Raw genomic sequence first — 18,699 nt, 5'->3', positions numbered from 1 at the left:
GCAAATGTTTATGTTGAAGAAGATGATGGTTTACATAAATGTAATAAAAATGCATTTAATTTGTTGAAGGTCAAATGTACGCAACCGAGTTGAAGTGTTTGTAGAGATCGCAATTTGATTTGAGATTGACGTACACAGTGGATAAGGTTGTCTTGGTGACATGCCGCGACGGACATTGAAGCCGCTTTGTGAGATCCGCCCCTTTCTAAAATCCCTTCTGCACTGACGTCAATGCATGTCGAGCGCCAGAACATCATTCCGCGCATCAGAGCGGAATGCGCTCTCATTTCAGTCTCATTTCAGTCATGTAGAGCCCTGATCTGGCAACGAAGAAATGTGCAGGAGCCCTTGCCACCCATATGCCCCATTTGCATTTTAGCTTTGGCATTAGAAATCATACCCGCCACTTCAATTGCTTTGTAAGAGCAGGTGAAGGTGGCCAAACCATCCACACACACATCTTTATCCAGTAGTTCACTAGAAAACTATGGTCATGGCCGCCCAGGACCAAAAGCCGTCGCAGCGGGCACCGGTTCGCGTGGGATTTTATGATATTGAGCGCACGCTGGGAAAAGGCAATTTTGCAGTTGTGAAGCTGGCGAGACATCGCATCACAAAATCTGAGGTGAGTAGCCTAATATACGCACACACACACTAGTGTTTTCAGTGTGCATGCGCTAACGTGCATTGGAAACAACTTACATTTACACTTTTATCTGTGTTGTAAGAAAGGGGAAGAGTGTAGCCCATGATTGTTAAACCTAAATATTTTGTAAGTTGTATTTTGGTCTGTGACAAATGGGATCTGCGAGATGAAAAATATATATTTTTAAAAATGCTATTTTTGTCAAACATGTGCCAAGTTCTAACATTTGTAATGTAGCTACTCGTATTGGTTTTATACAGTTTTGAACAACGTTTATACCATATTGAACAAAACAAAAATGTCACTTCTACAATGTCGAGTGGTGTAACCACAAACTAATATATTTGACTTACATCTTGAGTACACACACACACACACACACATATATATATATGTGTGTGTGTGTGTGTTTATATATATATATATATATACGTGTGTGTGTGTGTATATATAATGTACGTGTGTGTGTGCATTTTAATTAAGAATTATTTAAATTAAAAGTTATTTGTTAAATAAAACAGGCTCTAAAGGGGTCCTCTGATTTTTGTCTCATGCATTAGGCTATGTTTTAATAGATCCAAAAAAAAACAACAACAACCGTGACCTTTGATATCTAGGGCACAGTGGCAAATCATAAGTATAGAAACATATTTTGCATGTTCGGGTCGCTGTTTTAAATAAATGTATTTATTTACTTTAAATAAATGAAATCTTTCATTGCTTGATGTGTATTTTCTGTAAATAATCGGATCTGCCCTTATGTCTCTGTCGTCTGTTTAGATTAGTATTACATTGTTGCTGTGCCAGGGTCAGTTTACTCTGAACTTGAGTTTAAGAGTGACTGCAGTCAAGATCAATTCAGATAAAACCAAACAAGTGCAGATTCCCACCATTTCTCACTTAGAAGCAAAAGTGGAACAGCTGTATATCCAGTTGCAGTTGCATGATTTTTTTAAAAAGATGCTGTAAAGACATGACAGGAAGCAGTTTGTGAGCAATGCTTTTATGCTAGTTTGAAATCTTCCACAAAAAATGTCATACCTTAGTGGTCTTTTAATTTTTTTTTTAAAGCTAATTGGTCCAAAATTATGACTGTTTCATTGTATTGTTGTGGTGCAGCTCGGTGAATAATCCTTTATTTTTCTGGAAACTATAAATAATTCATGCATCAGTGGCTTCAAAATAAAAGCCCAATAGACATAACATTTACATTTGCTGAATTGCAGGTGGCCATTAAGATCATAGACAAGACCCAGCTAGATGCGGTGAACCTAGAGAAGATCTACAGGGAGGTGGAGATCATGAAGCTGCTGGACCATCCTCACATCATCAAGCTTTACCAGGTACTGCATGATATTGTGTGTATAATACATTTTTGATAATAACCCATCAGCTGCCCAGCTATTTTTGTTTCTTACCTGTATTAGCATTTGTTCCATGAGATTTTTCTAGAGAATAAGGCCTGTTGAATCCAGTGGTTTCGGCTGGGAGCTTTATAGGGTTAGTCTTGTCATGTTATGTAAGATTTTTAGGTCACTCTGGGCCTGGATGCTGATGCAGTATCAACAGTTACACAACACAAATACAGCATCAGCAGCAGTCCAATCATGACAGTGATCATATTGTGATTTGTCTGTCTGGTATTATACATACAGCTTTCTAAAAAACAAAACTGCTCACTGTTCCTTTGGCAGAGTCAACTGGGAATATCAGTAACCTATAGAAATCTACCAAATGCCCACATGGTCATTAGTTCAACACTAGACGTCACAACCAGGCAAAAATAGTGCTATGAAATGAAGAAACATTCCCTTACAAAAAAAAATACGATTATGTGGTGATATCATGGTACAAGTATGGTAGTAGATACAATGGTACACTGATATACAGTAATAGTAAACGTTTTGGACACACTTTGTTATTTCTAATGCCAGTGGATAATGTTGATGATAATAATAATAAATATAATTATTATTATTATTATTATTATCTACTGGTGTTGTTTCATATTGTTGTTGACATTTATTCATTTAAAGTATAATTATTTTTATTTAATAATAATAATCATTTTTATTATTATTATCCACTAGTTTTGTTTTATAGTTTTGTTGATGTTATTATTTATTTTATAGCGTATTATTTGTTTGGTTTTGCTTATTTTATCAATAATAATAATTATAATATAAATATATATATATATATTATTGATAATAATCAATAAAATAAATAATGTCAATAAAACTATGAAACAACACCAGTGGATAATATTAATATAATTAATGATAATAATAATACTCATTAATATTATTATTATCATTCATATAATTAATGAATACATAAAATAGAAATCATTATTTCTAATCTATCAAATAATTAATAGACAAATTATTTATTTTACACAACTTTTACATTTTCATTGTTGTATTTATTTATTGTATTATTTGTTATTGTATAGATTGTATTTGTCTAGATTTTTTTTTTTTTTTTTAAGTCTCAAACTCAAAAGCTTTTTAACATCATGAGGAACAGAAATGTTTAAAACATTTTATGACAGTATTTACATTGACTTTACTCCAATGTACTTCAGAAAAAATGTTAATGCTATGGTACTAGTGCTCTCAGAGATAGGACAGCAGTGTAGAGAAAGATAGCTTACAGAAATATTACACCTATGTGTCTAAAATGTGTGAACATTATAGTGACAGGTGAAAATGCTGTCCGTCTCCTGTGCACGTGTGATTTGAGGTTTTTGTGATATGAATTGCATTGCCATAGCATTCCACATTCATGCAATGGATAAGAATCACGTCTCTTCTCTTTCATTAGGTCATGGAGACCAAAAACATGCTCTATCTAGTCACAGAATATGCCAGAAATGGAGAGATATTTGGTGAGTGCGTCCGTTTCATTATATGTGCTGACAAACGCTATTTCATTGTGATCCATATATTCACCCCACACTGTAAAGTATTGCATGTGCAGTGAATGCATGCCTGCAGTGGATTGAGATGGTCAAACCACATTTCTGCATATTTCATCCATCTATACACTGATTCACTCACTTAAAGCTAATGGATGAGCTGAGCAGAAGCTATTTTTTGTCCTCTGATGGCACCTGTAATGGAAAAAGGTCCTGGTGTTTTAGATGAGAGCTACGTGACCAAAGAAACAATCATCTCACCCATAACAGCCCCATGCAGTAAAGCTACAGTCATACCTGAAAGACAGTGAATGAGATTTATAGCCTCATTAAGGGGCAAAAGGTTGCGTTTTGACAAAGCAAGAGAGAGAATATGATATGACAGCTGCTGCCAAAGAAGAGAAATAAGATAATAATTTACAGAGACAACCTTATGATTTTGTCAGTACGTCTTCAGTTGTGTTAATATGCTCCTCGTATTTGACAACATGCGTACTTTGTTCTTAGCGCACGTACTGCGAGAGACAGCACTAAATCTATGCAGTGACGCTATGTTTACAATAACATACTCTTTCTGCAGTGTACAATATGTGAATTTTCTATGTATTTGGGTTAAATTAGAATATTCTCCTGAGAAGCCGAAAAAAATAAGTTTTTTGAATTTAGTATTTTTTCATGTCATTACATTGTTTAGACTAGAGCATAAGAATTAATATATACCATTTTACGTAATGCAATATGTGGGTAAAATGGCTATAAATGGGTAAACCCATTCAATACAATGTATTTATAACCAAAGAAGTGTAATAATGGGAGTTATAATTGGCAATATTTAATATTTCATAGAAATAATGATATATCATTTATTTTCCTATTCATTTGTTGTTGTTGTTGTGTATCTCCCAAAATACCTGATAAACATGATTTAAGTCCTGGTATTTAAGTCCATGTATGAAATCAGTGCCCTGTTTTGTAATATTTTGATTAGAAACCCTTTTCCTGAGATGTTGATTTATGATAAACAGGATTTAAATGATAATTACAAAATATAATCATATTTCCATAAGAGTGCAAAATTTGCTCACTAAAGTAATGTCAGTCATTTTTAGAGACCAAGGAGAAGTTGTTGTCATGGTGAAACCTCCAAACATTTGGTATCTCTGAAAAGACCTGAATGTTGGTATCTCTGATAGGTGGATCTCACATCGGGTCCCGGCGGGTCACAATACACACAATTCTACCGTTATTTGCTGTCCGTGTGTTCCTCTTTGCGAGACACAAGTAACTTTTGTGTAATGAATTCATCAAGCGCACCATCGCACAGAGAAAAATACACAAGTGTAATTAATTGTATGGACTGTGGGCACCCACCGGCAGAAACATCATTTGACGCATATGGTGAGGAATACTGTTTCCCAGCGGAAATGTCAATGTGCCATGTCAAAATAAGTAGAATAAATAATATAAATAACTTTTTTCCAGAATCTTTTGTTGACATCAAAGGATGTGCATCCAATCAAACAGTAACATATTAGCAAGGGCGTAGGCTTGATTTTAACATTGGTGGGGACATAGGAGCAGCATCTATGCATTTTGCAGGTATGATAGAATTTTAATTGCAATTTCATGTCATCTAAAGCCTTTATTTATAGATGGTGAATATAATTTCACCACATACAACATGTTCTTGATCTACATTTTTGTTGATCCTGGAACAACATTCCAATCAGCCGATCAGATTTGAGGGACAAGTTTAGAGTTTATGTCAAGTTTAGGCTTACAACCAGGGTTAAGTGCTTTTATTTACATATTATTTCCCTCTGATTTTAGGGATAACTTATGGGCAGGTTTAGGGGTAGGGACAGGGTTACACTTTTTTTTACAGTGTAGGCAACATAAATAAAAGGCCAAAATGTAGAAATTTACATTATTTATTTATTTAAGAACAATCAAATAGTACAAGAACAAAAAAAAGACAAAAAACTGAACAGAAAAAAAAACAATTTATCTTTTTGATCTTCTCAGCTCCGTGAGCTTCGAATTGATAGATGTGCCTATCTGAGCTAGGCATCATGTATGACAGTTGCCAAAGTGAGATATGAGCTACAAAATGACCAGATCCTGCCATGAGCTATATGACATATCTTGTATGTACATATAGGGCTTATATGTGGATATAAAGAAGCAATACAGGAGACCTATATGGCCTGTATATGCATATATATGCACCTCAATTATGCCTATATGTGGCATATATACGCATATATGCAGCATATATATTATCATATATGTGCATATATGCTGTATATATGCAGCATATATGTGCATATAAACTGCATATAGGTTTCATATATGCGCATATATCCTCATGTAGGTTCTTTCCATGTGGGATATGTCTTACTTGACAAAATCATGGTGACCATTTTATAGATATAGGTAGGAACTCACTCATAACTCATAACATAATCTTGATTAGCATATACAATTTAGTGTTCTGTACTTTATGATAAAAAAGGCCCATCTAAACAAGCACGTTCATAACTGAAAAAGAGTTATTCATGGATTGACAATAAGTTTTTAGCTTATATTGACTTCAATTCTGTAATGTTATAAGTTAAAGGTAAGTAATAACAGCAAGGAGGCAGTTTAACAGAGACTTAAAGGGACAGTTCACCCAAATATGAAAATTCACCCTCAAGTTGTTCCAAGCCTGTTTGAATTTCCTTCTTCTGCTGAACACAAAAGAAGATATTTTGAAGAATGTTGGTAACCAAACAGTTGATGGGCCCCATTGACATACAGTATTTGTTTTTCCATACCATGGAAAATCAGTGGGGTCCATCAACTGTTTGGTTACCCATATTCTTCAAAATATCTTATTTTGTGTTAATTTTTGGGTGAACTATCCTTTTAACTTTAGAATACATCAGAGTACATTCATACAGGCAGGGTGGTTTTTTTAGGTCAGAGTGCCCTTTAATGCTGCTGTAAATCACTTTCATTTTTATTAGATTTTTTAGATTTATGTTTGACGTTTTTGCCTTTATTGAGATTATACCTTATAGGTAACTGACAGGACGGGATCGAGAAAGGTCCCTGAGCCGGGACTCAAACTCGGGTCTTCTAAAGACCACTATATTTCGGAGCGTGCCCATGAGGCTGTTGGCTCCCACTCATCGCTTTATTTTAATATATAAAATGAATTGAACCAATGATGAGTCTGAAAGAAGACGAGACCAGTAGATAAAGAAACAAACACAAATTTCACGTGCATCACTTTGACAGATAAATCTCACGCTCTTATTTCAGTGTTGTTTTTCATTTTGTGGATACTTCAGCTCACAGTTTGCTTTATGCATTCAGTTTAACAACATTAAAGTTGCACTAAGCTGAACCTTCCATTTCCAGTGTACTTCTAATGAACCGGAAGCAATATCTGCAACATCTCTTTCTTGACTCTTTATTTCAGACTTCCACAAGATCATTTTATGTAAAATTAGATCAAAAATACAAAATGACTACAAAAATAACTTGATGGAACCAACTAAATTAAACATGCTCAGGATGTTTTGTTTGCCCATAGACATGAATGAGCATGAATGATGCGGTCAAACACTGTGTTGTCCATTAAAGGTCTACTGCAAGTTGATTTGAATGCTAAATATTTAGTCACTTATTTGATTTATGATTTAGATCAAAGGTCACTTGGAATGCTCTCAAGATTGGTTCCACCCAGAGCACAAATCGTTTATCATAAATTAATATAATTACAAACATGTTTTTTTTTTTCTCCACGTGGAGAAACAGGGCATTTGAAGCAACATACATTATATACTGTACCAGGTGTTTGTTTGTTTGTTTGTTTTTTCCTTACAAGGTCTTATTGCTGCCAGCCTGAACATTTACAGTGAATTATCTTGAATTGCACATGTATTTATTCATTTCATATGTTGGACCTTTGATTTTTGTGGGGCCATTGCTTGAATGGACATTTAGAGCCTGGACCTCTTGAATCTTTACCTGAAACTTTACTTGAATATGAAACTTTACCTGAATAACTTTACCTGCGTTATTTGGTTTTGAAAGGTATTAGTTTGGATTAGGTCAGCTCATCTGAAATTCTCACTATAATTGTAGAGATATTTTTATATCTGCTGCTTTTGAGGGTTTATACCTGAGAGGAAGTTAATGACCTTCAAGTTGCTCTTTATCACAATTCTCTGTACATAAAATTCTACAGAAATGTAGTAAATAACATAACTGATTCATTCAATTAAGTGGTTCAGTCTTTTTTTTTTTTTTTACTTTTGTCTGCTGTTTGCCCACCTCCTTTTCACTTGAATCATATCTATATTTTTTAATGTTTGATCTGCCCAGTCATTTTCTTTCATATTTCCCTCCATTCCGGATGTTCCATTTTTGTTGGGTTAAAATATCATGTGTGGTATGATATAGATTCATGTTCAATTTCCTTATCCTACCTGCTGGGTGCAAATGACATGTTGTCATATAGTCAATCCATAGGGATGTGAAGCCATCTGTCAACTCAATATCGTACCATCCTACTCGTGCTGCACACTGCCTCGCATTCGCATGCACAGCACACCCTTTGAAGTCTCCTACGTGGCCCGTATGACGCACACATGCATACGCATGCAACTGGCATCTCCATGCCCTTGTCAACTGATTAACTCAGAGGACTGCTGTTTTATCAGTGCTCGACTCGCATTTCAAGCAGGCATGGCTGACAATCAGGTCCTGTTTTTGAATGTGTGGTCAGCTGTGGATGACAGGCAGGCTTTTTGTTTTAAGAGGGAATGAATATACAGGTTGTTTTCGTTGGATTTGAAATTCATGAAAAGCTGGTGGTTGCATATTCACGTCACTCTGACATAGCAAAAGGTATTATTACACAAACACCTGTGATGCATGAAAAAGGACATGAGAAAATAATGTTATTAATGGGGTCTTTGTTTGTGGAAATAAATTTCCCTTAATCTTTTGAGAAAAAAAGAGCTCAATATACTATGAAAACATACAGTACATTTCAGAAACACATCTGAACCAGTGTTATTTTTGTTAACTGTTCAAAATGGTTTGCATTCAATGAAACAAAGCTGAAATAAAATATGATACAAATACTATACGGGAAAACCTAAACAATAATTAGAAATGTTTCCTTGACAACTAACTAAAATAAAATAAGTTGAAGTACTACAATTACTAAAACTGAAATAAAAATAAATGAAAGCTGAATAGAAATAAAAAATTTATTTAAAATGACAAAAGTATGGAAGCTTGTCTACGCCACAGAATAAAAAATAAAAAAGGTAATTGCGACTTTTTATAATGCTCAATTACGTTATAAATTCAGAATTACAAGATATAAACTCGCAATTCTGAGAAAAAAGTTCAGAATTGCGAGTTTATATCTCACAATTCTGACTTTAGAACTCGCAACTGCAAGTTTATATCTCACAATTCTTACTTTATAACTCACAATTGCTAGTTTATATCTTACTATTCTGACTTTATAACCCGCAATTGCGAGTTTATATCACAAAATTCGGAGAGAAAAAGTCAGAATTGTGAGATATAAACTCGAATTTATGAGAAAAAAAGTATTTTTTCTTTAGAATTGGACTTTTTAACCCACAATTGAGAGTTTATATCCCACAATTCTGAGAAAAAAGTCAGAATTGAAAGAAAAAAAGTCAAGCGAGTTTATATCTGAAACTGAACATGAATTTGATTTTGGCACAACAAACTACTAACATTATGAGCAGATCTCAAGGCAAAATAAAAATAATTTAAATTGAAGTAAATTACTGCATTTCAATTTATTTCAAATGACTGTGATGACCAGCTGTTCAGCTTCAAATAGATTTTGTTTGCTGCTGTATTTTTGTCAAGCCCAATACAGAATTTAATCAGGACTAGGATCCGATCCGGCATACCATCATGACCAGTCCTGTTAAACAGATGTTTCCCTGCCCTTTCCCTGCTCATTGTCAGAATCTGCATACCATTTTCATGAAAAATTCATGACTGTGACATGTTGCCTGGATGTGCAGATGACGACCCAATAACACCTGATCCCTGTCTGGCAACACAGACTACCTGGCCAGCCGCGGGCGGCTCAGCGAAATGGATGCGAGGAGGAAGTTCTGGCAGATCCTCTCAGCGGTGGAGTACTGCCACGAACGCAATATTGTTCACAGAGACCTGAAGGCTGAGAACTTGTTACTGGATGCTCACATGAATATGAAGATAGCAGGTAAGAGATGTATCTTTCCTTGTGAAAACATGGTGTTGCTATTGGTGTCAGTGACACCAACTGGTTTGTAAGCAATTTCTGAGGAACACTGTTGATATTTGAAATCAGTCTCTCCCTTCATTGCTCCATCTCCAAAATGCACGAACACGCAATGCAAGCGTCTCTATGATGTCTCTTTATCATAGCTGAATCAAAGCAAAATAATGCGAAGATGATGAATGATTGACAAGGAAGAACAAAAATTAACAAACCGTACACAAGAATATATACAAGCATGTGTACAAGCAAGACAAACAATGACACTGAAAACTTTCCTGTTACTATAGCTAACATTCAAATAACAGCAGATCTTGGTTCTGTGAAACATAGCAAAACCAGTGTTACTCACGTATGGAGCAGAAGCAACACAACCTTGGCATCCGTTTTCAGGCTTTCCTGCTTGGCTCTCTCCAGTGCTGGAAAGCTTTTCTAATATTAATTCGGGTCCTAAAGCTCTTGCCTGATCATACCCCTTCCTTTCCAGTGATATTCCTCTGACCTTTTCTCTTTTGTAATGTCTCTCAGACATCTCTCTTTCTACAGTCTTTCTTCAAATCTCCCTCTTGCTCATTCTCTCTCCTTCCCCAAATTTGAGTATAAACGCCCCCCTACTGCTGATTGGCTACAGGTGTGTTGTGGTGCTCAGTCCGATCCACTTTTAACAGTGTTTCTCAGAAATCGCTTACTGCACCTTTAAATGTTTCTTGATGTCGAAATTCTTTTCTTCTACCCTGTTTAACATGATGAAACAAGTGATTTGTTGACTTCTATGAAGAGTGTAAGCTCTGTCTCTGTCAAAACATTGCTCTGCTTGTTTAGCAGTCTGAAATGTCAACTTCTGGCTCAACTAATAGCATAAGTTTGGGGCGGGACTATCTGTAATAAGCTGTTTAGTGGCTGTGGGGGCGGTTGGAGTGTTTTGGATAGGAAATCCGTTCGGTGCAATCTGGCGCAGAAATATCACTTTTCAGGTTTTACCTTAAATTTCAAGGGCAAACATTAGCAATGATTAAGCACATGGAGTGCAAGATGAAGAATGAAAATTAAATCTACTGTTCATGTCAAAGAGTTCATATATACTATACCCTGTTATATGAGTGAAACTATTATAGTTTGAACTATTTTTTTTATTTGTATACTTTCAGTATTCATATTAAGTTTTAGTATTACTATTATTGTTGTGTTTTTGTCATTTATATTACTTTTTGTGGTTACACTTTAGGTTTCATTTGTTAGCATTAGTTAACAATGAACTCACAGTGCAATTCAAGATAACATTGCACATTTACTTCTAAAGCATTTATTAATCTTTGTTAATGTTAATTTCAACATTTATTAATACATTATTAAAACAAAAAGTTCTGTTTTCTGTTAATATTTTTTAATTGTCCTTAGCTAGCATGAACTAAAAATGAATAATTTGGTATTTGTATTAATCAACATTAACAAAAATCAATAAATACTGTAACACATGCATTGCTCATTGTCAGTTAAAGTTAGTCAATGCATTAACTAATGTTAACTGGGACCTTATTGTAAAGTACCATTTTTGTTTTGCTTCTTAATATAGTTTTTTATTCATTTTATTTCAGTTATAGTTATTTTAGTGCATCAAGTTAAACTAAATGAAAATGAGAAATGTTTCCTGGGCAACTAGCTGAAATAAAATAAGTTTAAGTTTTTTCAATATTTTATTTTATTTTATTTCTGTTAATGTTTATTTTAAGGAACGTTTTAGTTACCTGTAATAATCCTTTGTCATATTCATTAAGTACTTAGAAGTAAGTAATTAGACATTACATTTTTTTATGCTTTTTTATTTATTTAATTTGTTCTTGAAACTGAAAACAGCTACTTCAATTTCCTGAAGATTTTCTGCTTTATCTTGGAATAAAAATGTGTAATTGCCCGATCCTCACTGGCTCTGGTACATTTCACAAGTCAAATCAGATCTTTTTCTCACAGTACGCACGCACACACACACACGTACACACACATAATGCCAGCCAAAGTCTATCAGAGGATCGCATATTTACTCAGTGACATCAGTTCAAACTGGATTTAGTTGCACAGTTCATTCCTTAAACACAAACGTACTCCTAAGTTAGAATGACCACAACTCATGCAGTTCATCCAGTACACTATTTCACGTAACCCTGTTTGTACACTGCAAAGCTATGGTGAACTTGCCTTGGGAAATAAATCTATTATGTTACATAATAGTTTTTTGAATACTATTAGATGTTTTGAGTATCTGAGGAAGTGTGATGCATACTACTGGGAGATATATTGACCAGATGATTAAATGGCCAGTAGTTAGCCATTTTGATTATCTTTATTACTCATTAACTGTGAATGATTGACCTATTGACAAAAGTGTGTCACATTTTAAGTAAATTTTGTGCAAAATGTGAATTAAGTTGCCAAAACAGCGCCGAGCCTCCGAGGCATGGACTCCACAAGAGCCCTGAAGGTGTGCTGTGGTATCTGGCACCAATACGTTTGCAGCAGATCCTTCAAGTCCTGTAGGTTGTGAGGTGGAGCCACCGTGGATTGAATTTGTTAGTCCAGCAAATCCCACAGATGCTCAATTGGATTGAGAATTTGGTGACCAGGGCAAACCATTCATGAACAATGTGTGAAGTGTGGCAGGGTGCATTATCTTGCTGAAAGAGGCCACTTCCACCAGGGAACACCATTGTCATGAAGGGGTGTACCTGGTCTGCATAAATGTTTAGGTAGGTGTCACATTTACCTCCACATGAATGGCCGGACCCAAGGTTTCCCTGCAGAACATTGCCCAGATCATCTCACTCCCTCCACCGGCTTGTCGACGTCCCACAGTGCATCCTGGTGGCATTACTTTCCCAGGTAAACGGCGCACACAGACACGGCCGTCCACGTGATGTAAAAGAAAACGGGACTCATTGGACCAGGCGACCTTCTTCTACTTCTCCAATGTCCAGTTCCAATGCTCATGTGCCCAATATTGTAGGCATTTTCGACGATTGACGGGGTCATTATAGACACACTTATTGGTCTGAAGCTACGCAGCAGAGTGTGAAGCACTGTGGGGTGACATTTCTCCCATAACCATCATGAAAATTTTGTGTGACTTGTGCCACAGTAGAAATTCTTTTGGCTTGGACCAGACAACCTTTGTTTCCCTCGTGCATCGATGAGCCTTGGGTGCCCAACACCCTGTTACCGTGGTTTGTGGTTTGTCCGTCTTCAAACCACTGTTGGTAAATTCTCACCACTGCTGACTGGGGCTACGTCTACATTTAATCCGGATCCATTTAAAAACTGAGTTTTCATTTAAAAACGCTCTCCGTCCACACTAGCGTTTTCAGGTGTTTCCCAACGTTTCAGTGTGGATGAGAAACTTTTGATACGCCTGAAAAAGCTCAATTCACCTTACTGCGAATGCGTAAAACCTTATAAAAGCTCACTGAGATGATACAGATGGAAAAATAAATAACAAAGTTATCGCGCAATTCTTATGACAGGATAATTTTATTTAGCAAAATACCTCACCATTCACTGACGCGTCCAGGTTCCACTCAGTCACCATATGTTTGGTCTAAAACACACCTCTCATGTATTGCCGCAGGACAGAACATGTGAGTATATTTTCTATCATCTTTGCAGGACTGTGATATGAAGAGTGTGCAAAGTAACACATTTTAGCAAAAGTGTGAAAGTGAATAGCACATAACAGGTACAATACCAGTATAAACAAACTTACATCTCATCTCTTTGAAGCTTGCATGGCCATAAAGTTATTAGCTGGGTTTTTTAGTTGGTTTGCTCAGACTGGCTGGAGCCCACTCCATTTATGGCCCTAGAATAGACTGTTGATTTGGGGTCTGGAGTGTTGAGTTCTGCATAGAATAATGTTTGAACAAATCATCTGGAAGATTAATTTGTGTTTGGTTCGCCCTTGGTTAAACCCCATACTGGTTCACCACAAATGCATACATTATGAAATTCAGTAAAGGGGATATCTAATGCTATGTCATGCATTCTGACTTATTTCTACTTTTAAAGAGTTGGATTATCATGCTAAACATTTGTATAAAGATTCGAATCAGTTTCGGAAAGTTTTTTACGAGTATGGCCCTGTATGACGTCATAAAGGACGGAATTCCTTGTATGGGCACTTCTCCCGGAAGAGCGTGCACACACATCAACCAGAGCGAGAGCAAGAGCACGCCCATCAACGTGCAAGTTTGGGTTACGGAAGCTGTCGGCAGCGCTGCATGACACGCCTCCAGGAGCGCGGCTGTTTTCGGAAAGACTCGGTACAGCGTATCTGTCTTTTATAAATCTGACCAAACTAAAGTCTCTTCAGAGATATGAAGGATAGGTACTCAAGATTAGCCTAACATGAGATTGGCAGAAACTGCGTGTGCTATGTCCCCTTTAAGAACAATTAACAAATCAACAAAATAACTATTGAAATACCTGCGCCTAATCTGACATAATACGTATGCAATGCAAACAGTCAACTTTTGTTTTGTCCTTTTCAAGCATGCAGTCGTAGTGTTGAGATGTAAAATAATGACTGTTACTAGACGCTGGTGGGGTGGAGGATGACAGAGAGGCGTCTAACATGCAGTGCTCCATAAGTACCAGTCACTGCAGAGAATGGATCCTTGTGCCAGACCGTTTGTCTGTATTTATGTCATACCAAGCTGAGAGAGAGACACAGAAAATGCATTATAGGGCGTTGCCATTGTGTCACTATGCACTTAAATAACAGAAGCGAAGTGCTTCTCATCACAGCAGAGGCTTTTTAAGACATGCCTCCATTTTTCAGAGTCATTTCTGAAAGGGTTTTTATTTATATTTTCAAAGGGAAATTTTATTGCAGATGTTGCTGGAGTTCACAGTCATGTTTCATTGGCATATCAACTTTTTCTCTGATGTCTCTCCTCAGAAACTGAGACAATCATTAACACAGTAAGAGCAGAGATATCAAATGAATGTGAACAGCATAGCTCAGATAATTTGGTCTGGGAAGAAGTTAATAAGAAATGTTTGAGTTCATTATATTGAAACCCAACTTTTCATTGGAGACATTATCTTGGCAAATCTGAGCACAGTTTTAGATACTGTTGGTATCTCTTCTAAAACCTTACTTATAGAGTAATCGTCTGTGAATCAACGGAGACAGCTTGAAAATACAGTTTTTAGATCAATTTGAGATAAAATGCCATTTTTACCATGATTATCTGATTTTAGTGCTAATGTTATTGATATGTAATCTCAACAAATAGTTTTGGAGATTTCACAATTTGTGGTGGCTGCTTTCGAAACGTAAGCTTTAAAACCTTTGTGAATATTTTGTTATTTTTAATCAAACTTAAAGTCACGCGAGTTTAGTAAATGAGGCTTCATTGCGTCATATCTGTACTTGTGTTTTTTTAAAATTTCAATAGTTTGCAGATAGGGGTGAACTTAATTAAAGTCCACATTACAAAATAAAGGTACAAGGGCAGGATGAACATGACAGAAATTTTGCTATCGTATTTTTTGGAAAATTAGTCGAATTTGTTTTTTGTTTTTTCATCTCAAATGTGCTGTGACTTATATTTCAATAAGTGATATGATATAAGTTATAAATATAAAATAAATATTATATAAATTATATAATGCAATTCACAAGTTCACCTGCCCATTCAACCTTAAAAGTTAATGGTAAACTAACTTGGTTTGCTGTATTTGGAGGAGGCTTGATCCCGAGGCTCAGCTCGAGCTCAGAGTTAAAACCCCCTATAACAGTACTGCGCATAGGAGGAAAGAGAGAATTAGAGGAGACTGGGAGGAGGGCTGCCGGAAGAATTTGTCAATGGGATGACGCAGTGTCTGGTGCTTATATAGTACACTTGTAATGATGATTGACGGGACTGAATGTTTAGGCTCCTCCCGAACCTTCGTTTGGTACTTCATTTAACATTAAGCACAAAAAACTGCACAAAGCAGATTAATTTGGATTTGTGCCGAATGAAAGAGGTACCCATGTTTATTTGTATAGTGCATTGCTTATTTTCTCTCAACAATGCAATTCTGACCCGGGGTGACAGTCAGGTGTAACTTATTATCAGAAAAAACAGTCTCTGACTAATCAAGGCTTTTGTCTTCATTACTTATGTGTTTTGTATTACATGTTAACGTGTTTTTAGAATTTGATTTCTGTATTACGTGGACATAGAACACAATATCCTGTTTTATGTCCACCCTTACAGCATGAGTTTTTTCTTCCCGCCCTCATGCAATCATTACTCTACGTCAATCAGCGGTGACGTGCATCAATTAATCTTTAAATTATATAGATTACATTACACAATTGAGCCTGTCCATTATATGCCGGGAGTAAAGATCAGGGGAAATGCGTCACCGCTGGTTGTCTATGAGTAGACGCAGACCCTCCCCGAGCTGACACACAGCCAGGAATCTATTTAGCCAGCTGGACAGTTTATATTTACAATTACTTGTGTTATATATTAGTTTGCACCAGTGACCAGATCTGTCAAATAAAATTCAATTAGTTTCCATATTGGCTGCATAACACAATTGTTTGCTTCACACTAGGGATTTAAAAAAAAAACTAACCTCAAGTATCAAACTTTGTTGAATAGCTCATCCCAAACCAACCAGGCTCTTAACTTACTTACATAATTTCTAGCTAAAAATTTGTATTGTGATAATTAAATATTTGCTTGGTTATCACTAAAGCTCTCTCTATTCTGTTGTAGATCATTGGCTCAATATTCTGCCTCAGAAATCTGAACTAAATCAATTTTGTGAGGTAACTTTGAACGCAAATGCTCCCTAAGAAGGCAATGGCTTATACAGCAGCAAGGCAACAAGTCAGCTGCCTAAGCTTTGGTCTTTCAATTGATTTGAGCTAATTCGCCCACATTAATGATACCAAAATGGGCAAGAACCACTCCGATATTCTACAGCAAGTGTAAAAAATTATTTGAAGAAGCTTGACAAAGACACTTAGTTTCATTGTGGCTTAGGTTCTTAAAATATTTGTGCTGTTCAACAAGTTAAATGACAGCTTCTATGATTTAAAAAAAAAGGGATGCATTCACTTATATGCAAGTAAAGGTGCGATCACATTTACTACTGTTCTGTGAATTTTCCTTGGTGAAATCCAGTCATTTCAATAGAAATCCATGCAATTGGGTATTTCACATGAGGATGAAACATTTCCCCACACACAGTGCATGCATAATTATTATGCAAGTCGATATTCTGTTCATATTTTTTTTCCCAAGCACATTTTACCAATTCCAAACCACATCACTCTAAATAACTACTATTCATTTTGTAAATAATCATTTAAAAGTGATATATAATTGTTAACGAGGGCTGAAAGTGAAAAACGCCTTATATTCAGTTGTGCATAATTATTAAGCAGTCATAATCGAGAGACTGATCCCCCTATAGTAGAGTATGTGGAAGCTTGGAGGAATCTTCCCAATATATCTCAATGGGTCCTGCGTACAGTGAAAAGGGATTACAAAATGAAATTCGAGTGAAAATTTTGTGGTCAACTGTCCGCAGAAATTCAGTGATGTGTTGTGGACCATCGTCAACCCAACAGGGTCAGGTAATGGAGCTAGAAGTTCAATCCCTCTTAGTGAAGGAGGCCATAGAATGTATTCCTCCTCGGCAGAGGGGGGCCGGGTTCTACAGCCGGTACTTCATAGTTCCCAAGAAGGATGGAGGGTTGTACCCCATTATAGATCTCAGGGTGTTGAATTGGTCTCTGAGGAGATTCAGGTTCAAAATGTTAACTATCCCTATTATCATGAGTCAAATGAGGTCAGAGGACTGGTTTGTCATGATAGATCTCAAGGACGGGTATTTCCACATTTCCATTCTTCCTCAATGCTGGAAGTTCCTGAGGTTTGCTTTCAAGAAGAAAAGCATACCAATACCTGGTTCTTCCGTTCAGCGTCTAACATAATACCTTGTGGCCTGCTGTACATGAGACCCCTACAGTGACGGCTCAGGACCAGGGGTTCTCCCCGAGTGGAAACTCGTTCCGCATGATCAGGGTAACGCGTAGATGCCTTCGTTCTCTGGTTATGTGGAAGAAACTGTGGTTACTGTCCCAGGGTCCTGTGTTGGGAGCATTCTGTCAGTGAAAAATCGTGACTACAGATGCATCCCTCACAGGCTTGAGAGCAGTTATGGAGGGTCACTTTACCAGAGGTCTGTGGAGAGGGCATCATCTCTCTTGGCACATAAATTGCCTGGGGATGATGGCTGTGCTTCCTCCCGGACCTCAGGGGTCATCATGTTCTAGTGCGAACACACAATATGTCTGTGTTCTCCTACATAATTCGAGGAAACTTTATGCCTTAAAGTGGAATGTGTTCGTTTTATGGTGCAGAGAACGCCAGTTGGACCCAGTTAACTGCCCAGTGGCTTCAGTGCTGGAGTTCCTCCAAGGATGTTTCTGTGGTGGTATTTCGCTGTTCACACTGAAGGTTTACATGGCTACCATAGCTGCCTCCCACCCACCTTTAAGTATTGGCCCTTTGGGGAAACGCCAATTAATTGCTTGTTTCCTTTGTGGCGCTCGGAGGATGAGGCCTGTCATCCAGGCCAGGGTTCTTGTTTGGGACCTGGCCATGATTCTAGAGGGATTATCCCTAGTACCCTTCAAACCCACTGACGAGGTATAAGGGAAGTTAATGACTCTTAAAATGCCTTACCTGCTAGCCATTACGTTCCTCAAAAGAGTTGGGGACCTGCAGGCTCTCTCTGTTTCTCCCTCTTGCCTCAAGTTCA

General features: G+C 36.8%; 1 protein-coding gene across 4 annotated transcripts in view; it reads left to right on the top strand.

Moving 5' to 3' along the window:
- Positions 1-235: 235 nt before the first annotated feature.
- The window catches only part of sik2a (salt-inducible kinase 2a), a 39,308-nt gene continuing 20,844 nt past the window's right edge, over positions 236-18,699 (top strand). For 2 of the 4 annotated variants that reach the window (XR_014606343.1, XM_084115456.1), the window contains exons 1-4: positions 236-625; positions 1,873-1,989; positions 3,473-3,536; positions 9,682-9,843. Coding sequence is in view for 3 of the 4 variants with exons in the window: in XM_084115456.1 (XP_083971582.1) it covers positions 488-625; positions 1,873-1,989; positions 3,473-3,536; positions 9,682-9,843 (481 nt within the window). In the remaining variant the exon portion in view is untranslated. Of the gene's footprint in view, positions 626-1,872; positions 1,990-3,472; positions 3,537-9,681; positions 9,844-18,699 lie in introns of those variants that run through there. The other 2 variants (XM_084115457.1, XM_084115458.1) reach the window with 2 other exon arrangements.

Source organism: Abramis brama, assembly GCF_963993115.1.
Source record: "Abramis brama genome assembly, chromosome: 5".
In the NCBI taxonomy this organism is placed as follows: domain Eukaryota; kingdom Metazoa; phylum Chordata; class Actinopteri; order Cypriniformes; family Leuciscidae; genus Abramis; species Abramis brama.
Note: the sequence above shows the minus strand (reverse complement) of the source record. Positions and strands in the feature narration are given on the sequence as shown.